The sequence below is a fragment of the Rutilus rutilus genome, assembly GCF_951802725.1.
Source record: "Rutilus rutilus genome assembly, chromosome: 7".
Taxonomy (NCBI): Eukaryota; Metazoa; Chordata; class Actinopteri; order Cypriniformes; family Leuciscidae; genus Rutilus; species Rutilus rutilus.
In genome coordinates, this window is record NC_140221.1 from 24708357 (window position 1) to 24733349 (window position 24993).

Sequence of the window (24993 nt, forward strand, 5' to 3'; positions counted from 1 at the left end):
ATGATTGGCTTTCGTCTCCCTCTATCAGAATCCGAATAGCGGCTTCTAGAGCCAAACCACATTTTACACATTAAGGAACTGTCTCTGGTAAAGTGGCGCTGATACTAACACAGGATAAATAATATTGTGCCGTCTTGGTCATTGTTTTCAAATTGAAGAAGTGTAAATGGTCCGTCAAGAAACCAAACGAATTATTTTGACATTAGAGCAATAATTTCCTTATGCTTTATTTCAAATAATGTGCCTAAATGATGAGGGTCTGTCTTCTTTGAAATAAGACGAACACAATTCCGGTTAAGTCAACGGAGAACTCACTTGACATGCACTTCACGGACTTCCACGGAGTACGGTAACATAAGGTAAACCTCTGAAAATATGAAATGTGTTAATGATATCTTATACATTCGAATATAGGCTACCTATTTGTTATCTGAATTGTTGTCGTCACCTCGTATCAGTTTATGCAGGTTTTGTAACAACCGCTGCCTGAATGAGTTTATTTTCTGACAGGTGCATTTTACGGGGGAAATACGTGGCTTAATAAGAAGTCACAGTAATATGTATAGACCGACAGGCGCATCTTTCTGTATTAGCTCGTTGTGTCTGCACGCGCATATTTCTCTTTGGCTCGCGCTCTGTTCTGCTGTCACGCGCGTGTGAATGCTCTGTTTGTCTACATGTTGCGAGGGCGCATCTAACTGCTTGGCAGCGCTCGGGCTCTCAGCTTCAAACCGTGCGAACCGCTCTTCCCCAACCCCCGTTGCACTGCTCAGCCCAGCCAGAGAGGGCGGGGCCAGCCCAAATAAATGTGGGGAGGGGAAAAAACGAAGACAACAAACCTTAAAAATGTAGGCCACGGCGCGTGACCCAGTTCCTCATGAACAACACAGCGAGTGTGAATGTGGAGCACGGTTATTATCCCCCACGCCAGGCACGGTTCCAGGGCGGGTTCTACTGTGTGTTTTTCTCTCTGTGCCAAGCAATGTTCGGGGACTTTTAGACATGTGAAAGAGAAGAAAGAAATGTTAAATGTGTCCAATTGCTATCTAAAAAGGTAACTAGCTGTCGAAAGTTTTTAAAGTATTTTACACGTCTCAACATGTTTTATTTTCTCTGTTTTATTTCTGTTTTGACACAAATGAAATAAGTAAACGAAATAAGAAATGAGTAAAAGAGTTTTGAACATGTATATGTAGGCTATATAAAATGTAAAAAAAAAAAAAAAAAAAACATAACCTTTTACTTATTTTATGCATCAATTGTGTCAAAAGCAAATATAGTCTATCTATCTATCTATCTATCTATCTATCTATCTATCTATCTATCTATCTATCTATCTGTCTATCTATCTATCTATATTGACCACAGCCCTCAATAAACAGGAAATATTTACAACTGAACACAGCATGAGCTGTTTCACTCAGCAGGCTCATATCTTGCCTGGGAGCTTAATCTTTTCCCCTAATTTTAGATCAGTTATGTGTTGTTGTTGTTTTTAATATAGATAAAGCTTGGGGTGTGGTTGTGAGAGATCAGATACAATGAATTTTCCATTAACGTATAGCCTGTGGGCTGACCAGGTGGTAAACTACATCTCTTCACCTGTTGATTACACATGGGGAGTGAGCCAGTGTCAATTTCAATAGATGTGTGTTGTGATTTGAAGTCAGGCTGGGCTGGGCTGCTCCTATAGGCTTTTGTGTGGTTTTGACCATAGTGAATACAGAAAGAGAAGATTGTAGTGTTGTGTGTGTGTGACAGATATTTTGTTTTGGGCCTCTTGGAGAAGGAGATCAGTCTGAAGCTGACCTACTTTTCTCCTTTACTCCATACCTGCAGAGCTATTTATACCCATGGCACAGGGCTACAGGAGCAACTCAGACCATCTCTCCCCTCACAAATGCACACATAGGCACTTTATGCTCACACACATTATGTGTACACATCTCCTGCCATCTCACAGTTTTTTTTTTTCTTTTCTTTTTTATTATAATTTTCCCAGCCTGGCCTGTGGAGAGCATTCCCACCCACCCACACGGCGTGAAATCCACACCCCCTCAGGAGTGCAGTGAGGGTGAGCTGTATTCTTTTAAAGGGTCTGGTCCCAGTATGCATGTGGAAGCCTGTTTCACATATCAAAGCATGCCTAATGAATGCTTTTCTGTTTAATCTATGTAATAAGGATCAACCCACATCTGTAATTATTTGTTTGTCCCAGAATGTTTGGAGACTTGAATTACTACTTATCACAAAAGAAAAAGTCATGTTGATTCTTGCTAAGTTGTTTGCTTCAACTGAGTATTTCCTTTTTTTTTTTTTTAAATGTTACAGTAAGGTACTTACGTTACAATGGAAATAATATGTGGTGAATCTGTAAAACTTTAAAATACTCAGTTTAAGTTGAACAGCCACAAAACATAGCTAAATAAAATGCATGTTAACATGATTTTGTGAATACTAACATACTAACCTTTTTTGCGAAGTTAAAGCCAGCTGTCAACCCTAAAACGACTGTAAAGATGCTGAGAACAATTTTACAGTTCAAATAATACATTTTAATATACGTGTTTTTTTTTTTAGCTTCATTCTAAGCCGCAGTTAAATTTATTGTAAACGCCTCATTGTAAAAAATGTTGTGTTTGTGGTAATCAACATTAATGTGTGGTCACATTTACCATTGCTCTGAGGAATTTCACAGGTGAAATCCAGTCATGTCAATAGTAATCTATTCAGGAGTTTCACCTGAATGCAAAAAAGTTCCCCGTGCTAATTCACAGGGTTGACAACAGAAACCATCTTGGTTTGAAAGTGACTTCTATGTGTGTATGCATCACTACAATTAAAAAACAACCTTTTTTGAAACCTTTTAATCCTGAAATTTCGCTATAGTGCCCGCACATTTATGCCATAAATGCTGTTGACTCAGCTTAACTTGTATTGAACCCGTAATAATACTTTAACAATGAATAGTCCAATCTTACACAACCGATTTGGACACTTTTATATTTCATAAGACCTTCATAACAATTTATATCTCTTTATGGTTACAGGAGACAAAAGCACCATTGTGCAGATAGAGGGATGGAGGACAGGAGGCACCTGCCTCTAGATGGAGGTGGCAATCCCAAGTGCTCCGCCTTAGCAGATAAAGATAAAGTGGTCAGGATAGAGCAGGGTGACCCAGAGACCTCAACACAAATGCGTGTGAGAAAAGACGATCTCTGTGATGTTCCTCGCAAGGTGCCTCGTTTCCAGTATGTGGATTTCCCTTCCCTGCACCAGTGCATCCAAAAGCTTTCTGTGCCTCCACTGAATGGTTGGCTGGGATCCTGCTCGTTGGCAAAGGCACCAAACTGTAGGCCCTCCAGTCCTAAAGAAAAGGTGCCCAAGTTTAAATACGTGGACTACCCATCTCTCCACCACTGCATTCAACAGCTTTCCGTGCCTCCATTAGAAAGCTGGAGTGCAGGGCTGGTCAGCTTTAATGCAGAGGGGAGACAGGAAGCGTCTGGATTGCAGAAGAGGCCCTTTCAACCTGGGAACGTGAAGAAGAACCAGAGGAATGAGGCAGGAGTTCGAAACAACGAGAGTAGAGTTACAGGATTTTCTTTCCCAAGAGACACACACACCTCAGTCTCAGGCAAGGAGGGGAGGCCTCAACACAACTACACCTCAGAGGCTCCACAGAGTTTAGAGGAAGGTAACGCAAGGTCCTGTGCTATGAAACCAGAATCTGGTTTGCGATCAGATTGCGGTTCCAGGTTAGAATTTGGTTCTGGATCTCAGAGCAACACAGCGGTGAGAAGCGACAGGCCATCGGTTATTAGCATGGTATACACAGATAAGCAGAAGCACTGGACAAAGGCAGATCACCTGGAAGAACAATTGAACTCTCCAGATTCAGTCGGACGGGTACCGTGGAATACCCTCCCAGAGTCAGTCTGCCCATTCTGCCAACAGATGTTCACAAACCCAGAGCAGTTCAGGGCTCACCAGAGGAGCCATAAAGATAAGGTGACTAATGCTAACTGTTAAGTATATCCAACTAGACAATGATTACATCCAGCACACCTTCTTACATACACAACTACATAGTCAGCATTTGAAGTGGATCAAAAAAGTTGTCCTAAGACAAGAACGGGTATTGTTCAAAATTCATGTATAACTTTGGTGAAAGGTTTTTGATCCACTTCAGATGTATATTCTCTGTATGTCACTTAAAGGGATAGATCACCCAAAAATTATGAAAATTATTTCATTTACACCCACACAAAATAAGATATTTAAAATAAAATGTGTCCATGCAATAAAAGAAAACTGGGGTCCAATGTGGTTTTGTATCCCGCTGATTTTTATTTTAGGGGCATAAAACTTTCTTCAGAATTGTTTTGTTTCACATAAATAAATCTAAGTCATACTGGTTTGTAATAACATATGGGTAAATTATGACATCATTTTCATTTTTGTGTAAACTTTCCCTTCCTTAATTTCTTTTAGTTTATTACAGCATCTTGCATTCAGCTTTAGCAACTTCTGCATTCAGCCTCCATTATTTCCAAGTAATCACAGTGTAATTCTTATCTTCACAGAGACCAAACTGATGTGCAGAAGAACTGAGTGAGAGCTGCCTTTGCAAACAATTAATGCCACATAACATGGAATCTTATCATCAGAGGCCTTCTTGTCTTGTGACTGGCTATAGTGGTGCTTGCTGGCAGGACTATAGGGAGATCAAAGACACGATAAACACATTAGACAGTTTTGGGTTCAGACCTTAGGGAGAATGAAAGCTTTTGTCTTGATTTATAGTGTGAAGTCTGAAAAGGCAGAAATTGACAGACAGAAACACAAGCATACAACATGCATGTTTGTTTGCACACACCTAGGCGCAGACACTTGCAATGGTGCCGACACACACACAGAGAGAGACAGAGAGAGAGAGAGAGAGAGAGAGTGTGTGAGAGAGAGAGAGAGAGAGAGAGAGAGAGAGAGTCCTATTTATGATTTAGAAGAGGTCAATATTTACTTCCCCACGTAAGGATGGGGTTTCAGCTCAAGACAGGGGATTAGAACCAGATTGGTTGTCTCTTCCACACATATAATATGAGTGTTTTTACAGGGGTGGGTGAAGCTCGATGAACTGGTGCATAAGAGGATACATTTTATTACATATGTGTTCACCACACTGTGTGCATGGTGGCAGGCTAAATATTTAGCTTTTGGTGCCTACAAAATAATGGCTATTACTAATGCACAAACAAACAGGCTTGTTATTGATTTGTTACATTAGCTTTTTATTGTTTTGTATGTTTTTTTTAAATGTTTTTGGAAATTAATGTCTAGTGGCTTTGAGCTGGTAGCTTTAAATATTAAAAAATGTACTGCTTGTTTTCAAGTGTTTAGTTGTGTGAGTAAAGTTTTTTTCATACAGAAACAACTGTTTGACTTTTCAGTACAGGTATGCCCTGTGCGAAGAAAACCTGTTTGGCCGGTTACCTCTCGGTTTAAAAGTTTTAAGCTTTATATAAACAAAAGAGCTAAACAACCACAGTAAAAAACCCTCACTATTTTCATTTTAAACCTTAAGTCTAAATGGTTTTTAAAAAAGTATAAAAAGTGTTTGACTTTCTTTACAAACTTTTTAAGGAACATAATGCATTTACATTATAGTGAAGATCTGACCTGCTAAAAACATCTGTTCGTTATTAAGTACTATACATTTATAATTCACCGTCAAGTCATTTACATTTTATCTTATTTAAAGGGGTCATGAAATGAGAAATACAATTTTCCTTGAGGTTCTGACATATAAGAGGTCATCATATTATAAGAATATCCTGAAAGTTTCAGAACTGAAAATGTCCTTGTTAGTCCAAAATCAGCTTTTATTGTTACCAGGCCCAGCGAACGACTCGTCCTGGACTGTGGCTCTTTATGACGTAATAGAGTATTGAAAGACCACCTCTTAGACTGATCACTTAGAACCCACTGGTGTTAGTGAGATGAGGAAGAGAGAAGAGCACAGGGTCACTCACTGGATTAAAAATAACATTACCTTCCAAAGGATCCTAATGCTAGAATTGTGGTTATTTATTTTCAATAATGTGAATGTCTCAATTGAACATAATTAGTTTGTATTCGGTACATTTCACTGGATTCTTTGGTAAATTAGTCCGCAAACTCTGCGCAGACTTTACAGGCTTTTATGATATAGAATCGACAGTATTGCCATAAGTAAGTAATTAACCCTGTTTCTAATGCCTGATCTTTGACCAGTGATTTCTGATGTAATTCATGTAGCTGCAGTCAGATCCCAGCAAACACATTTGTGGCAACGTCTGTGGCACAATGCATTTCTACTATGGCAACGTCGCTGTCTATGTGCTCGCAACATCATAACAATGTGGAATTGTAAGATGCGACAGGGCTGTAACAACGTTGTTGCGCGACATTCAGCAAATGCGAGATGACGTTCTGACAAAAAATAGTTCATGCTAGATATAGATATACCCCATTTACCATGCTATGTTTTGAGGTTCATTTTTAATTAGTCAGATGTTAGATAATTATGTACTTTTTAAATATTGTTTATCCTTATTATTATTTAATGGGCCTAACAGTAAATTAAAGGTGCTCTAAGTGATGTCACGTGTTTTTTAGGCTGAAACATCTTTTGTCACATTCAGCAAACATCTCCGCACTATCGGCTAGCTGTCTGTCCTCTGAACACATTGCAAAAAAATGCGGTCTCTGTAGACAGCCCAGACTCCACAAACGGCAATAAAAACAAACTGGGCCAACCTGCACCACAAAACAACAAACAGTGTTCCAGCCTAACCGACAAGAATGATTTGGGGGTGGGGGTTGGGGGGGTTAGTGTGCGTCACTAGCGGCGCCAGGATTTTGATTGTAGGTGGGCCTCCAGAAAACTGGATGGGCCAGTTAAAATACCCCCCCCCCCCCCCCCCCCCCCAAAAAAAACGGGTTCCCCTTCATCTCCGTTTCGGCGCTTTTCTGCGGCACTGAGGACTGCTACTCACTAGCCTACCTGTATTTAATGCGTAATTAGCATAGGTTTAAAAAAAAAAAAAAAAAAAAAAAAAAACGGAATTTTTTTGCTGCTTTTTTAAAAACAATTACAATTTAATTTAATTTAAATTACGTTTCGTTACGTTAGGATGAGATGCGCTCCTGTTCACGAGCAATGCAAGTGAGCGCGCGGGCGCCTCCATGATTTTATTGTCTGCTATATTTTCTTCTTATTTATTAAATCCAATTGGAAATTGGTTGATAAAAAAATTATTAAAATTAAGATACAATTTATACAAAACGAAAAGTGGTCAAAATCATGTCTGACCCACATCTCTCGATATATTGCGCATCCTATCTTACTCGTGCCGTGCGTTCACTTTTCATAATCAACATAGATGAAAAAATAACATTATAATATTTTAACAAATATTAAACTAAATGAGCTTATTTAATGGCTACAACACATATAGTAGGCCTACAGACTCTCTATTTGTACAAATTGCTGCACATTCATTTTATTCTGCACGCATAAGTTGAAAGGCATTTGTTTGCATGCATAGTAAAACATATCTGCAACATTTATCAAGTTCACTGATAATTATGCGTTATTAATTATTATCTTAATGAATAATGTAACAAGGACAAAGCATGTAAACTGCGTTGTTTGTTTAGAATGGAATGGATCGCAAATAGATCCGAATGAAGAAACGTACAAAACCATAGTAGAAAATGGATGGGCCCGGACCTAAAATGGGTGGGCCCAGGCCCACCCGGGCCCAATGGTAGCGCCGCGGCTGGTGTGTGTGCACATGAAGAGGGGTGTTGGGAGTGGAGGACAGAGAAGCATGAAGAGGGAAGTTAGCTAGAGGAGAGATGTCCTAGACAACGACAAGGACTAACTTTAGAAGTATATTCTCTTGAATTTTGATATGGCCAACACACGACCAAAGAGACGACGTTCCGATGAACAAATAGCAAAGAAGAGGGAAAAGGAAGCACGGAAGGGAGGGGGAGTGGACAGGATGAGGAGGAGGGAGGGTCGAGCTAGCCTCCGTTTTGTTTGACAATACTTTGAACGTCAACAAGAAGTGACGTCACCCAACATCGCTTAGAGCACCTTTAATTATAATCAACACCTGCAAGTGTAGGGGGAGACCGGGGATGGTTGTAACACTTTTTGCTTCAGCACCTATAACTCGCTGAATTGTTTAGCTTGAGTTCTCAAACTTTTATACAAAGTACCCACATTTGTTTACTGCAAATGGAACCAATTCAACCCTCTACAAGAATATCACAGACCTCAAGAGTTGATACATGATGTTCCTTTGTTACAACCTACCCCACTACCGGGGTAGGTTGTAACACATGCTGGGGTAAGTTGCGCACAGAAAGTATTCTCGTCGTTTGATAAACTTAAGGTTGAGCCACTGTAGTCACTTGGACTATTTTAACAATGTTTTTACTAACTTTTCTGGGCCGGCAGAATGAAATTGCCTAGAAGCAGTGGTGTAGCCACGAGGGGGCCTGGTGGGCCTAGGCCCCCTCATTTACATACAGTACGCATAGCTAACCCAATACACTTGGACATTCTCTGCTTCCTCTTCCATTGCAATGCATTGCGTTATCAGTTTTCATTCGTTTTTACGTTTTTTCTTGTCATTTTGGCTTTAGAACATAAAAATTTCAAATCCAGATTTTGATTTTCAAATATTCATTATAAAAAAGGATTAGTTTCCCCCCAAAATGCAAAATGCAATTAATCCATTGAATCAATATAAAAGTTATTTTTCATATTTTAACTGTTGAAAATACACAACAAAGTAAGTTGATCTACATATGACAACCTCTGAACTTGGTCAATACTAATCTTATATAACTTACAGGCACTGGACTAAAAATAACCGACATTAAATCACCATCGCTAAGAAATACCTCCTGAACTTTTTTTTACGGCGATCAGCTGTAAAATGGCTTGGTCCTGCTCGGTTTTCGTTGACTTTGAGTAAAACAATTGAAAGTTTTTCAAAAGATCCCCTGGGGTCAAAGTGTCAGCGTGACAGAAGTTTGATGCTGTCTTGTGAGAACAAGCAACAGTCGGTATTTTTCCTCCTCCCGCGCCTCATCATGACCCACATTTTGCATTTTTCCACGAGAATCAATGTATGTTATGATTGCCTAACGATGAGGGTACATAACCCCCATATATTTCCCCCACACTGCTTATGAGTGTGGAAAAGGATTTAAAAAGATATCAAAGGACTTTGACATCAGCCATTCCACAATTTAATGGTGATTTGTTTGATGGTATTGTTTAATTACAATAAATCACTTTCTTTTCCAGGAATGAAAAAAAAAATCAAATTAGACATTGTTATGTGAACATTTCTTAATAAAGAGTTGACTATTTAATGGGATGACCTAACTTTTTCACATGACTGTATATGGGGGTTATGAATCTATATCATTATATGATGAGAACAATAGTTTGAACTAAATATCTTGAAAGGGTATAATTTTAAATGCTGTGTTGAAATTATGAACAAGTGTTTCACAGTGAATATTCGAGGGTACATAATACAAGAAAAGATACATATCTACTATAGAATACAGAGAATGGACAATACTCACAGCAAGGGTAGCGAATTTATTCGTTGTTGATTGTTTTACGTCACTATGACTACGCTAAGACTTGCGATAATATCAAACATGTTTGATATGAAAGACTAGAGAAAGACGGGCATAAATCGGGTCGCCGACTGCAGATTATCACCTCACATTTAAAGATCGAGACGACGGGAGCGCGCCGAGACTCCAGTAAGATTCCTAAAAAATGCCGGTCTTTAGTCTGGGACTGTGAAAATCCTTTGGTGTACGCCCGGCATAAGATGACATTGACACTTGTTATAATCGCCCTTGTAGACTCATGTAAAAGATAATAATCGCCGAGCTATATCGTAGGCTGCGATAGCCTAGGCTATATATATATATAGGCTATATATATATATAGGCTATATATATATATATATATATATATATATATATATATATATATATATATTGCCCCCTCATTTTAAGATGGGCCCCCCCAAAAATAAAATTCTGGCTACGCCCCTGCTATGGAGGAGTGAGCCAGCTCTCAGATTTCATCAAAAATATCTTAATTTGTGTTCCGAAGATGAATGAAAGTCTTACGGGGTTGAAACAACATAAGGGGGAGTAATTACTGACAGAATTTTCATTTTTGGGTGAACTAACCCTTAAATATAAGTAGTGTGGGGGTGCCAAACTAGCACTGTGGTCCAGTTTGTGGTCCAGTCTCTTCATGCTCCGTCTGTAAAGTGAACAGATTGACTGATGTTACTAATGGTGATTTATTATTTCATAAACATTTAATAATAACAGTGTGGCTACTCCATAAATGTTAACCCTTAAGTTATTTAGGCTGTGCTTTGAGTACTATAAATATTAACTCACACAAGATTCAAATGTAGCTTACAATGGAAAGGTTCAATAACACATTGTAAAAGGATTACACCTGAAAATGAAAACTTCCATCATTGAGGGGAAAATAAGATAATGTGCATCAAAATTCTGTAACTGCTAAACTTTTCTAATTTGTACTAATTTGCTATACTATGGAAGTAGGAATATAATACTTTCATTGTATGACAATAGCAGCATTGAGAAAAGTCTTCTGAAGCTATTATAATAAAATTATAAAAATGTATAAACCAGGGCTTGGCATTAACCCTGGTCTTGTAACGTTACTTGTCCTATGGACAAATAAATTGGTCAAAAAAAAAAAGTTACTTGTCCAGGAATAAATCGATTTTTTGGAGTAACGTTAGGCCTTTGTGTGTAACGAAGGCTATGTGTGTGTGTGCGGCTGTGCGCTAAAGTTAAAAGAGCACATTCATATAAAACGGTGATTCGTGTTAATACTAGGCAAAAATGGCATTATAAAACCCCTTTAATTTGCCCTCCAGGTGGGCGTTCCGTCACGTGAAATAAATAAACTATGAATTAACCATCCAGTGAATACTTTTAAGTTAAATAAATTAGTTTACTTCCATTCACACATTGAAAAATTGCAAGCAAAATCTTTACAAAACTATCAAAATCTCTCATCTACACGAGATGTGATTAAAAGCCTGAACTTACAGCTAATGTCTACCTAATGTTACCTCTAAGTTAGTTTGCCTAAACGGTTGAGATGCTAATAGGCTTTTCCCGAAGGCACTAAACCATTTCTATAAAGTAAATATTCAACGGAAGCGTGTCATTAACATGAAAGAATGTGTCGAGCTGCCGCCCCGTTTCCATGGTAACGCCCTCCGCTCCAGTTCAAATGCAACTCGAATGTTCAGCGCGCGCGCGCCCATTAAAACACGTATAGGAGTCACGCAGCATTTACATAAAAGTAGAATTGATGGAGGGTAAAATAGATTTAAGCTAAGATTTTAAATAGATTTGATAATCAGATAAAATATCCTGAAATTTTATACATTATTAAGTGTATAGTAGGCTTGTGGCCATCACCAGACTGTAAACGGAATGAGAATATGAAGCACTGAGAATGTAAAACAATGTTTACAAAGTCATTTATATAATAGGCTGTAATATAATATAATATAATATAATATAATATAATATAATATAATATAGCTTTATAGTTATGGCGTGGTGTAAAAATAAAATTGCAAAAACATTTATTAAAAACTATACATGATATAAGGCATGAATATATTTTATAATACTGTATATGTACACATATTCACAGATGTAACATGAGGAACAATTTATAAGATTTATGTTCAATGTATTTTTTTAATAATAGCCTATATTTTCAAAATGTATTTCAATATATTTAACAGTGCTTCACATATGAGGATAGCCTATATAAATATGAATTTATTAATAGGCTGCATAAGTGCTGGTTTATTGGGGTCTATGGTGTTATAAACTACTGTGATGTTTAAAATGTTTTTATGGATGTATATAGGCATATTATATAAATGTAGTGATTGTTAACAAATGTTCAGAAGTGTACATTTGTTAACAAGTGTACTTAACATTATGAGAATGTTCAGCAAGTAACATATGTTCCCAGAACGTTTTATGATAGCCTAAATATAACATTCAGAAAATACTAATAACATTATAAGGACGTTCTGAGAATGTTGTTCTAAGAAAGTTTTCTATCAACATTATGAGAATGTTCATTAATCACAAATAACGTCATAAAGACGTTCCAAGAACGTTGTTCTAAGAACGTTTTCTCTCAACATTACAAGAACATTAATAACGTTATAAGAACATTCCAAAAACATTTAATAACGTTTTGTACTAACATTTACACAACTTTTAAAGAACGTTAGTGAATGTTCCCTGTTAGCTGGGCTACTGCAATAATGTCTGAGGATAGTTGTTCTGGTGACCTGGATAACACATCAGGCACTACGTTGCAATGGCCTTTTCGATATTCGACTGTAAAGTCGTAACCCTGCAACCGTATTGTCCAACAAGTCAGTTGCAATGAAGGCTTAGGATGTTGAAATACCCAAGTGAGTGCAGTGTGATCGGTAATGACCTCAAATGTCCTCCCTTCTAGATATAGTCTCCATTTTTCAACTGCCCAGATGACTGCTAAACACTTGACTTATCTGCTCCTCTGAGGAGTCTGGATGCATATGAAATTACTCTTTCACCATCCTCCATCTCTTGGGTATATTGCACCCAGTCCCATCTTGCTTGCATCCGTTTGCACCCGAAATGGTTTATTGAAGTCTGGCGGTAAGAGAACTGGTGCTTAAGTCAAGTCCTGTTTTATGATGTTGAAAGCTCTTTGACATTCTTCTTCCCAAATCCAGGTGGATTTTTTTTTTGCTTGAGGGCATGTAAAGGTGCTGCTTTTGTTGAGAAATGTGGAATGAAATGATGTTGCGTTGCATGAAGTTACATTTTCCTAGGTTAAGTGTAAGTCCAGAATTGTATAAACAATGGAATACCTGAGTGAGGTCGTCGGTGTGTACACGACTACATCATCTATATATACCAGACAACACTTGCCTTTGAGGGCTCTCAACACCGTCTCCATAAGTCTCCGAAATTAGGCCGCTGAGTTTTTGAGGCCGAAAGGTAAACACAAGAAATCAAATAAGCCTGCTGATGTCACAAATGCTGTTTTCTGTACGCTATCCTCTTCCATATCAAGTTGCCAATAGGCGCTTTTGAGATCCAATGTAGCCTACTGAAGACAGTAGCGCCATGGAAAGACTCCAATATTTTATGGATTTGTGGCATGGGGTACGCATCAAGATGTGTTTTGGCATTTAAGCCTCTACAATCAATGCACAACCTGCAACTTCCATCATTTTTGGGTAAACAACGACAGGAGATGCCCATGGTGAAACAGATGGTTGTATGATTTTTTTTATTTAACAGTTCCTGAATTTCATCATCAACAAATTTCTGTTTGTCCATAGAAAGTCTGTATGCCCTTTTTCTGACTGGCAGTTCATCAGTGGTTATAATTCGATGTTTGACCATGCTAGAATGTCCAATCTCTTTTGAGTATACAGTAGGCTAGTCAATCAACAGATGTTCCAATTTTTCCTTGTATAGTGGTGTGGTCTCTGCTTTACCTGTTAGTCTTTGTATAGATTGAACACTGTGTCATCAATGGGAAGTATGGGTATGGCCAAGTAGAAATAGACTGAAGAAGAAGAATCTTGCGTCACAAATGGGAAAAACGGATTTGCTTCCTGGCTGCTTGCAGATGGTAAGCCATTTTGGGCTTTACTGAAATCCAGCACAATCCCAGAATGCAACAAGAAATCCATTCATAAAATGACTGGTACTGTTAAATCTCTGTCTTTCAAGATAAACAGTGTTAAGGTACATTTTTGACCCTGCATTTTACATTGCCATGTCACCTTTCCAGTAGCTGCTTGCTTTTTCTCATTGGCTAACATAAATGTTTGGCCCTTGCTTGGCTGACATGGTTCACCCTGATTCAGTTGTTTCCAGACTGATTCTTGAATTAGAGACAGTGAACAGCCTGTGTCCACCATGGCTGAAAGATTATAGGTATATTGACCGTCTTAGTTACAGTTTGATGTTGCATTTTGATGGTCTGCACCATTCGAGTGCTTGCTGGCATTTTTCTTTTTTGCTCCTCAGAATTTACTTGATTCCAATATTTTTTGACTTCATCAAAATCACGTTCAAATTGTGTTCCAGTTTTAACCAGCCCGCCAACATTTGTCACGGTACCTCTTAACAAACTAGCCAGGCGGGGATTGTAGTTACGTAATATGGCCAGTACAATGTCTTTCTCTGACATATTCTCTCTCCATCTTAAACAGAGATCACGATAATGAAATGCGAAGTCCCTTATGCTCTCCTTGGGCCCTTGCTTTCTCTCCACCAGCCGTCTTGACGCCACATCTTCATAATCTTCAAACCTCAAGATCGTAGGAAGATATCTTTGAATTGCCCCTATTTACTTTCCTTCTCTCGGCTTGCCACCAGTCTTTAGCAGTTTCCTTAAGCACTGTATTAAGCACTGTCTCTGGCACGGACAAGTGCACGGACACCACCATCTCCGGCAAGGACACCACCGTCTCTGGCACGGACACCACCATCTCCGGCAAGGACACCACCGTCTCCGGCATGGACACCATCATCTCCGGTACGGACACCACCGTCTCCAGATCGGACACCAATGTCTCCTGTTATGAAAATCAAAATCGAATTATTGATATAAAAAATGTACATTGTTACTAGTAGCAATTCATTTGCTGATATCAAGAATAGACATTTCAACCAGTGACAATTGAATTCTTGAAATCGAAAATAAAGCATTTACTAGTAAGAATTGTATTTCTGATATGTGAAATTGGAATTTCAACTAGTAAGAAATCAATTGTTGATATCAACAATTGAATTTATATGGCAGCCTATGATTTCCCTAGTGAAAAATACAATTACGGATATCAAGAATTATAGTTTTTACTTGTTGAAATTCAATTGTTGATATCAAGAATTAACATTGTTAGGAGTGGAAATGTAATTCCTGATATCAACAATTGCCATTGTTACTAGTAGAAATCCAATTCCAGATATCAATAATTATCATTTTAACTAGTGAAAATGTAACTGTTGATATCAGGAATTCATATCCTGGAAATGAATAAAAGTTAAAACGGCTTGCCATACTCATTGACGATCACACTTTGACATGATTGGTTACATATGGCTCTGGTTACAAGGTAGTTTTTGACGTTAGAAACACCAGCGATTTCAAACCAATGCTGCATCTCAATTCGCCTACTTATATACGCCCTAAAAGTATGTACTCTTAAATATTATAATCTATAATAGCATTAAACATGGCAATTCCATGTTTCCTCCAAACAATATTTTCCTAATTATCAAGACAGGCACATGAAAGGTCAATGAACAACATTTATTAATTGTGTGTGGCAGAAACAGAATCTCTGCTTAGAGAAAATTACCTGTTTGATTTTGGCCAAATTAAAGATCTGCATACGTGGTGCATACAGAATTGAAAGGTCACACAAACCTTTTAAATACATTTGTCCTTGGGTTAAAGAAAACTGAGGAATATGTTGGATGGCAGCCTCTCAGTTTAGTACATAAAATGAAATAATCTTAACTGCCAATACAATTTTTTCCCCCCAAGAATTTAAAGAGTATCCTATTAATGAGTTGTTCTCCCCCCTCCTTCTCAGCACAACCCGTTTCATGACATGAAACTGCTTGAAACTGCCTACTAGAGGTTCTGGCATAATGTTAGTTGCTGCAGTCTATTTACAAAAACATTTTTAATTATTTTGAATGATTTTTTATTTTATTTTTTTAATCAGTTTGAATAAATGATTCAAGGACCCAATTATAAAGATGTCACTTGTTTCATTACTGGATGAATCAGCGTTTTTGAACAAATCTTTTGAATGAATGAGCTTTGGGTCAATGAGCTTTGGGTCATGACCAAAAGGACAAGATCCCGGATACAGGCGGCCGAAATGAGCTTTCTCCGCAGGGTGGCTGGGCGATCCCTTAGAGATAGGGTGAGAAGCTCGGTCACTCGGGAGGAGCTCAGAGTAGAGCCGCTGCTCCTCCACATCGAAAGGGGTCAGCTGAGGTGGCTCGGGCATCTTTTCCGGATGCCTCCTGGACGCCTTGGAAGACCTAGGACACGCTGGAGAGACTATGTCTCCCGGCTGGCCTGGGAACGCCTCGGTGTCCCCCCCGGAAGAGCTGGAGGAAGTGTCCAGGGAGAGGGAAGTCTGGGCATCTCTGCTTAGACTGCTGCCCCCGCGACCCGGCCCTGGATAAGCGGAAGAAGATGGATGGATGGATGGATGGATTCAATGAAAAGTAAATTTTTTAACAGTCACTTGTCTCCACCTACTGGTGTCATAATAACAATCTTTATTTGAAGCATCAAGTTACTTTCAAAAGGTGATTTACTCTATTTTGTTCACTTCTGTTTGAGATGGGGGAACTGGTTCCTCGGTTGCAAGGCTGTAGTTTGGGTTTGAAGATTGGGGGTTAAAGTGTGAACCATACCAGGAAATGCTCCTTCGTGAGGTTTATTTATTTGTTTTTTGCTTTATTTTTGCAAAATGGCCCACACATGCAAAGTTGGTTGATAATAATCACTTGTTTACAAAGTGCCATGGAAAGTCAAACTGTCATTGCTTAAAATGTTCTTATACTGAACTTGTTAGTTTCCTGTCATTAATTGAATTATCTTTTCTTTTCCCAATAGGCATATGTCAAGTCAAGTCATCTTCATTTTTATATAGCGCTTTTAACAATGTAGCCTAGATTGTTTCAAAGCAGCGCAGAGATAAACGTATAATTTAAGGTAACAGAGATTGATTTGGCTTCATAGCGGTTCTTTAATAAAGTTATTTTCTAGCTAAAGTTAGTTTTTGATTGATTCGCTTCCGTCACAACGATCATTTGTTATTAAATTAGGGGCCGCTAAGACAACACGTACCATTCTCTCTACACAGACTTTAAACGCGAACCTGTGATAAACGCTGATGGCGTTCACATGAGCATTAAGAATTGGTTCTGTAGTTATGTGCGTTTGAATATATGTGTGCAGGTTTGTAATTCCCTACAAACCAAGCCTAAACAAAGTACTGGTCTTTCCTTATAAATTTTGACACAGAATTTTATTTTATTTTGTCACTTTCGGGGTAGGTAGCCTACGCGAAATGAATTTCCCCGACAGCGCTGTAAAGTGTTGCTGTCGCTGTACAAGTTATCTGTAAAGAGGTAAAGGGATCCTCCATATAGGGAGAGACTAGTTGGCACTTCAGCACTGCTAATATGACAGCTCATATCTGTCATATTAGCAAAACACATTTTACACATGAGGAAAACCAATTGTTTAGTCAATAATTCAAGAAGGTCCATACTTTAAAGCTCTTGATTCTAACTTGTACTTGGCTTTATGAAAAAGTAGTTCTTGTAATTGTTTAATGTAGCCTATAGCATTTGTTACAATAAGGATACAGGTAGACCATGGCTCACATTTGAACTTTTTCCTTTCTTTTTTAAAAGTCTATTCCCTTAACAGATTATTTATTATAAATTATACAACAAGTTAGTTAAAATGTAGCCTTCCACAATAAATACAATAGAACTTGATAAATGATAGTAAAGGTGGTCATGAGAAGTTTAAAAAGCTTGCAGGAGGATGTTTTCCCCTCGTTTCATCAGTCTTTTTAGGGGGTATTTTTAGATCATATTTGATTTTCTCCACAGCGTTTTACTATTCTCAATATAATTAAAATGGGTTGTACATTTTATCAACGGCTCGCGCAAATCTGATCACACTTTTGGAGCGCGCTGGTGAACGCGCCATCGCGCGCCACTCATGCTTATAAAGGCTCCGATTGCGCTATATAGGCTACAGTAATTAATAGCCTGATTTTATGTTTCGGTCATAGTACCAGCAACATGCGAGGAAAAGTGAGGGTACAGCTTCAAATATAGAAGTGCCGGTACTGCGATACCGGTGCGTACCGGCCCACTTCAAGCAGTGAGTAAGAACGCGTGGGTGTTTGGAACCAGAGCGCGATCTTTTAATGATTAATTATCTTTTATTTAATTGCGCATATATATTTTTTTGTTCTGAACTCGTATCGCTTTTGTAGTCTATTGAGAGAACAACATATAGAAATCCCTTTTCCCTAAATTTTTTTTTAACAATATGAACTGGAACGCCGTCCCCCCTCGGAATTCACTCCCTGGACTCCGTCCCCCCGCGTTACCCCCCATTTCCAGCCCTATAAGTGCACCCCAGGAAACATTATGAAACCAATAAACAACGCAGTTCATGACCCCTTTAAATCTGGTTGGCATGTTAAAAAGAAACTTACAATAAACATCACGTCATAATAACCCTTCACCCAGGACTTTCCAGAACTCAGCTGTGGGTTGTTCCTGTAAACAAATCATTCATTTCTACACAGAACAACGGATCGACAACACAGCATTGATATTTACAGTGAGATTTTTAAAAAAAAAATCTCACTCAAACAGATCAGATGAAACGAAGAACCAGGAAATACTGTGTGAAAAATGCAGATATAAACACAAACAAGGAAGAGCTGAGAAGTGCGAGACAAACAGTTATACGGTGGGTTGCAAGAAGAAAGACAACAATGGGAGCTGGTAATTGTTTTGTTTATTACTTTACCATTCAAAATGTATAACTGATTATGAAGGTGGTTTGTTTATAAATATATTTACAACCATCGAAAAAAGACTTTCACTTTCACTTTGTCCTGAGAAAAGTACGATGCTTGTCAAAGCTTGTCAATCGTATAATTGCACATTTCAGATGTTGTAAAGCCCCCCCAAAATTGCCAATCACTGTTCTGTAGGAAATTCACAGGTGTACAATCAGACTGATGATCTTGGCCAGGAGGGAAGTATTTTAAAGGTGAGAACACTTTATTGTTAAAGACAATTTGCAGTGAGCTTATAACTATAATATTGCAGTTGAATATAAATATCCTTAAAAGCAGTTTAAAAATGGTATTTGATCAAAAAGATCGTAAAGTCTCATGCACACTCGTGCTGGCAGTGCTACTGGTTTACACTGATCAAATTAGTCATTTTATCTTCTGTCTAGTCTGTGAAGGAGCTTTCTCCTCCCTCTCAAACACTAATGGATAAACAATCCGTCAACACTTCTGCATCTCAAAAAGATGGAAAAAACCCAGATCCCACAAACACAGTGAGCACTGCATATTAACTTCATTTAACTGTCACTAACTACAGTCTGAATCAAGCCCATCAGTCTCAAGAAGTTGCAAATGTTTATTAATTAGCACCCATGTCTTGCATTTTTCCAGTGCCCAGTTTGTTTCTCTGCACTGAAACCTGCATGTATAAAAGGGTGTGCTACAAGCGAACTGCTTCACTGTACTCAATGCCTGACCACTCAGCTCCTGTGTAGCTCCTGCCTCTACCCCTGCACTTCTGCTGCCTGCCCCAACAAGCTGTGCCCCATCGTCTCCACACTGCTAACCTGCGAAGTGGTATCCGATCCAAAGAGTAATGTGCTTGGTTGTCCAATGTTCAGAGCCTGTCCCAAGTGTCACAATCTGATTATGCATGAACAAGGATGCAAGTTTGTGAAATGCTCATCATGCCAATGCCAATACAGGTTCTGTTTCATCTGCTTACAAGATGATTGTAGCAAGGATAAAGCAAACTACTGGTCACTAACTTGCACAAAGCAGAGAGCAGAAAGACAGAGATTTTTTTCACTCTGATGCATCGCAGGGTTGGAAACTACTTTCTAAAATGCAAATCCAAGATTTGGCAGTTGCTATACAGAAGTGAACAATAAATTAATTAATTGCACAAACTGATTCAGACTACAAAATAAATATAATATAGCATTTACTATTTTCCCCTGTGCTTTGAACTTATGTTTTGCCTTACATCTGACCTGGACTTTGGTTAGCAGGCATATCAACTCAAGTATGGAAATAATTACTTATGGTTAAAATTAGCAGACTTGTATCATGTAAAATATTGTTATTAGTGAAACTGACAGAACATTATCTCTTACAAGGACTCTGTGCCACTCTACTTCTTTTATACTTAAAAGGCAATATTATCAGTTGAAATGAGAGCTCAAGGTACAATATAAAAAGATACATACAATATTTCATTTTAAGTATTTAAGATTTAAAAAGGTTTTGTATAATTTGTGCTGGTCAGACAAAGTACAGGATGAAGTAAGGATGACGTTCAGAGGAAGTCTGTGCATTGAAACATACAAAGTTTAATGATTATTCAATAAACCGTGCTCATTTTTTTTGTCATATGCTTTCTGCTATTTCACACCTCAAGAATTTTAGTTAATACAGTTTTGGGCACTGGACAAAATACAGATTTGTTAACTGATTTTAGGTATCAGATAAGATTATCTGTTAACTGGTTTTGGGTATCAGAAAAAAACAACAAAAGAAAAAACAGTTTTGGATACCAAACAAAATGGATGTCTGACAAAATCTGGTAAAAAGACTGGATCCAATATTTCTGGAGTGAAGATTCAATCTAACTGTTCATATTAAAGACTTACACAACAGAATACTGCCCAGATTCAGGGTCCTATTGTCAGGCACTTTAAATCTAAGGGAAAGAACGATATTTTTGATAAGTGTTAAGGTACAATGGTACAAATATTCATATGATGGATGCTTTCCATTCAAAGCAGGGACCGTCCTGTCAGGGATGAATGCAGGAATATTATCTTAAAGGGATAATTCACCTAAAAATAAAAATTCTGTGATTATTTACGCACTCTCATGTCATTCGAACAAATTAAATCTGTTCATCATAAAAAGCGATCATGTCTCTTCACAAGACTTGAATTAAACGGCTTGATTCATATGGATTCAATTTGACACCTTTATAACCGTTTTGGATCTTCTAAGGTTTGGTCACCTCACTCACCTGGAAGTTCAATGGAGGGACAGAAACAGGTTTCATTGAAAATATCTTAATTTGTGCTTTGAATAGGGAGGCACCGATATGATTAGAATTTTTTTGGCCGATACAGATTGACAAACAACTATTGGCCGATTCCGATATTTGTCACTTGCTTATTTGAACTTTTGTCATTAAAACAGATTAGTGTTTTAATCATTTTAATTTAGCAGTTCAAAAATGCATGCATTAGTCAAATAATTTCTATTGAACATGGATTGGATCCATTTAACATGCCAACATCAAAGATGCATATGAAATAAACAGTGCTTTTCAGGTAGGTCTAACAGTAGTTTTTAGGTACAGAAATAAAGTAATCAAATGTAAAATATATTCTTCATTGTTTAAATTAAATATACATTAATCATTAAAGTCACAAAAGTTAGGCAAGAATGGTGAGCGATTTGTTTGTCTTTTGTTGTTTGATTAACATTAAAACAAGCAGCAGGAATATTATACTATTACACAGTCATTTTATTTCTCAAATGTTTATTTAAGATATAACCAACTATGTTTACAAGGATACTAGCCAAGATGGGCATTTTTATATAATTTTGTATGAATTAGAAGAAGTGAAAGAGAACTCAATTCAGTATTTGCACATGGTCTATAACTTAAGATGTGCGCACACAGAACTTCTCACACAGTGAGTAGAATTGAGTTCTCTTTCGCATCTTCTTGCACATGAATGTTTAAATTCGCAAGGCTTAAAAAAGGACAAACTTTCATGAAGATGCAGCACTGGCCTGATCGGGACAGTGACAGTTCCATCAACTCAACTGTCCCGAGCGTCGTTCACGCTGGCCACAGGCAGTCCTTATTATCGAGTTATAAATTATAGTATAGTTTTAAATTGATCAAAATTCGGCCGATAAATATCAGCGGCCGATACATCGGTGCATCTCTAGTTTTGAAGATTAACCAAAGTCACCCCAACATGTGTGAGTAAATGGTGACAGAATTTTCATTTTTAGGAGAACTATCCCTTTAATAACTTTGGACCCTATATTGGATCCATCACAAGACTAACATTAATAGTGAATTTACACAACTGTTGTCATGAACACTGATGAACCTTCAATCCACCATCATTTCGAAACTTTTTTCCACACTGACCGCAAACATAAGGTTTCTCTCCCGTATGAAGGCGGAAGTGGCGCTTGAGTGTCAATGCGTGACGGAAGCGTGCGCTGCATATAGAGCAAGTGTATGGCCTCTCTCCTGTATGGATCCTCTGATGGATCTTGAGATGGTGCTTACGGTTGAAGTCTCGCCCACATAGGCTACAATGATAAGGGCTCCGGCCGGGGGGAAACGCATGGCACCCAGGACTCTTATAATGGTTGTTGTGGAGCTTTGGGAAGTGGTTTTGGTGGCCTGAGCTTGAGGATGACAGGAAATCTAGGTCTAGAGGCAGAGAAAAGGGAAAACTACATGTAAAAAATCTTGCAATATGGCATATTACTGTGCTTAAACGGATCAGTCAGTTTATAATTGTACTCGGTGCAAATTAATATCACCCTACTAGCATGGCATATTTATATATAGTACAACAGAAGTACTAACCTAGGGGTTGGTTGGTGGACTGAAAGTGCATATTTGATTGACAGCTCTCTGTGTGCAATGGCTCAGGTCTCCAGTCTTCCAATAGTCGAGACTGAGCCAGAGAAAGGCTGTCTGAGTTGGGCTCCTCCACAACAGAGAGGGACACTGGGATTGGATCATCATAACTCTCATCTTTCTCCACTTTTACAGCCACTTCAAGGGATGACCCCCCACTTGTAACTGTCCCAGCACATGTCTGGTCAGTTTTGGTCATATTGTGTTGATCATTCTTGATGTCTGAAAAGGGAGTAACTCATTAAGTTTCATCAATCCAGCCCAAACTATGCACAGTAGCAATAGATGTATACATTGCAAAAAATATACTGTTAAATTTACAGTAAAAAAAGTAAAACTACTGTGACACTGTTTCAGGTATTACAGAATGACATATTGGTTCCTATATAACAGTACATTTCATTAAGCAATATAACGTTAATAAACCAATTAGCTATCAAAATAGCTTTTTACCTTAAAATGTACTGTTAACAACCATCATAATACAGGTGGTACAATAGAAAGCCACATAACTGATCAGATCAGAGTTCATTGTAAGTGGCCTGTCCATAAAACATGGCCAATATTTGTTCAGGGTAAACTAAAATAATGCAATAAACATTAACCAATTAAGCAACAGAAAGTACCCATAAAAAACACCCTACTGAACATTACTAATATAAAAAATAATAAATACAACTAAATAAAACATAATCATAGGTGATGATTACATAATAATATAATCACACAAAAATAATGTTAAAGTTAAACCATTTAAAAGTTATGGTAAGTATGTGATAAGGTAACTTAGTAAAACCTGTGACTTGGTTAACTATGGCATTTTTGCAGCCCTTTCTGTAAGAATTGCATTTATTTATTTTTATTTTTACAGTGTGTAAGCAAGTGTAACTTGAACACTGTCATGAGGTGATACGGGTACCACTAACATTACTGAGACAGCGACATATGTCGTTATTATGGCTAATAACAACTCACATGGGGTAAAATGAAAGAGTAAACGAAGTCAAAATGGGCCAATAGTTTTAAAGGTGTGTTGCGCTATCATTAACAGTCGGTCGTTTTAACTGATTTAAAACTTTAATTCATGCATTCGTCTTTAAACATCAAATAGCTTACCATTTGTGTCATCTAATCTATAGTGAGTTGATTCCTCAAGTGTATCCGAGTTTAAAGTCTGAGCGCACGCGCCTCCATTTTGGTTCCCACAGATTGATCCTCGCTGGAATATATTAGTTTCCTTGGATCCACATACCTCATAATCATGTTCCGAGTTCACGGTGGGCTCGGTTTGTTGTCCTACGTTAAGGGTAGCGCTATTTAACTGCCGACCCCCACGCTGAACCCTGCTGCAGCTGATTGGAGGCTTTGTCACCAAATGTTTGGTACTACCGATGGGGAAATCCTCGAGTCTCTGTGGCTGTTGATCCAGGCGACCACGCACAGTTGACAGTTGCGTTTCAGCTGTTTGCAGCCTAAACTTGAGCGCACTGTTGTCCCGCAGAGCCTCTTGAATCTTGCCCTGCACATCTCTCAGCGCTCTGTCAAGCAGTCTGGTTATCTCCGCAACGGCGATCTCTACCGCAACACCGAGCGCGTTTTGAAGGGTCGCAGTCAGTTCATCTTGAAACGAGAACGATACCTCAGCGATCACTGCGGGGTTTGCAGGACCACCGTTTACCTCCATTTCCTTTCTCGTTTAAAATAACTTTTCGCCAATATTCTAATATCTTAAGAGTAGACGAAGAGCACCGCTCACCGTATAACCCTGAAGAGGCGAGCGTTTATTAGCTGGCCAACCAAATCATTCCCTTCGTTGGGTGAATATAAAACAACTGAACATTTGTACTTAGTTTTAAACGAGCCCATTTAACTCTTCAGAAAACAAACTAACAGAATACATTAAAAAAACACACAATTCAGTGTCGTCAACCCTGGTAAAATGTCAAATATAAAATATTTGAATAAAACTCCGGAATAAGACACAGTTGTCCTCGTTGTTTTTAAAAAGGTTTTTTTCTTCTTCTTTTTTTCACATTTACCTTTTAAGACAGAGCTCATAGAAATATCCTAATGAACACTTACTAATGTGAAAAAGAAAACCAGAGTAATACTAAAATAGCAAATATTTTGACATTAGCCTATTTGACATTATGAAAACATTTTCACAAAGTCATGTGGAGGGTTTACATTTGTTCAATTTACATGTGTGAAACTGATATACAAAACAAAATTATCATGTTCACAAGGTCAAGAATCCGGGGATTAAATAGATTTAAAAAGAATGTT

At 38.1% G+C, this 24993-nt stretch overlaps 2 protein-coding genes and 1 long non-coding RNA gene across 5 annotated transcripts; 2 read left to right on the forward strand and 1 right to left on the reverse strand.

Annotated features, from left to right (window-relative positions):
• The first annotated feature begins 24 nt into the window (after positions 1-24).
• Positions 25-5431, forward strand: LOC311293335 (uncharacterized protein). 3 transcript variants are annotated; one of them, XM_084413524.1, is made up of 4 exons: positions 25-359; positions 2003-2074; positions 3051-4014; positions 4590-5431. In XM_084413524.1, the coding sequence occupies exons 3-4, from the start codon at positions 3082-3084 to the stop codon at positions 4599-4601; spliced, it is 945 nt and encodes a 314-aa protein (XP_084269650.1). In that variant the 5' UTR covers positions 25-359; positions 2003-2074; positions 3051-3081; the 3' UTR covers positions 4602-5431. The 3 variants fall into 3 exon arrangements, with proteins under 3 accessions (XP_084269650.1, XP_084269652.1, XP_084269651.1); XM_084413525.1 differs by lacking the exon at positions 25-359 and adding an exon at positions 809-1054; XM_084413526.1 differs by lacking the exon at positions 2003-2074 and having other exon boundaries at positions 28-359.
• Positions 5432-18486: 13055 nt separating this feature from the next.
• Positions 18487-20420, forward strand: LOC311294037. The gene is made up of 4 exons (XR_014628008.1): positions 18487-18753; positions 18966-19024; positions 19217-19321; positions 19440-20420. It is a non-coding gene; the product is annotated as an uncharacterized lncRNA (long non-coding RNA).
• On the reverse strand, positions 20360-24481 carry LOC311294036 (uncharacterized protein). The gene is made up of 3 exons (XM_084414667.1): positions 23824-24481; positions 22654-22929; positions 20360-22494 (listed from the first exon to the last, which is right to left on the reverse strand). Exons 1-3 carry the CDS (start codon positions 24389-24391, stop codon positions 22145-22147), a joined length of 1194 nt encoding a protein of 397 aa, XP_084270793.1. The 5' UTR covers positions 24392-24481; the 3' UTR covers positions 20360-22144.
• Between the last annotated feature and the right edge of the window lie 512 nt (positions 24482-24993).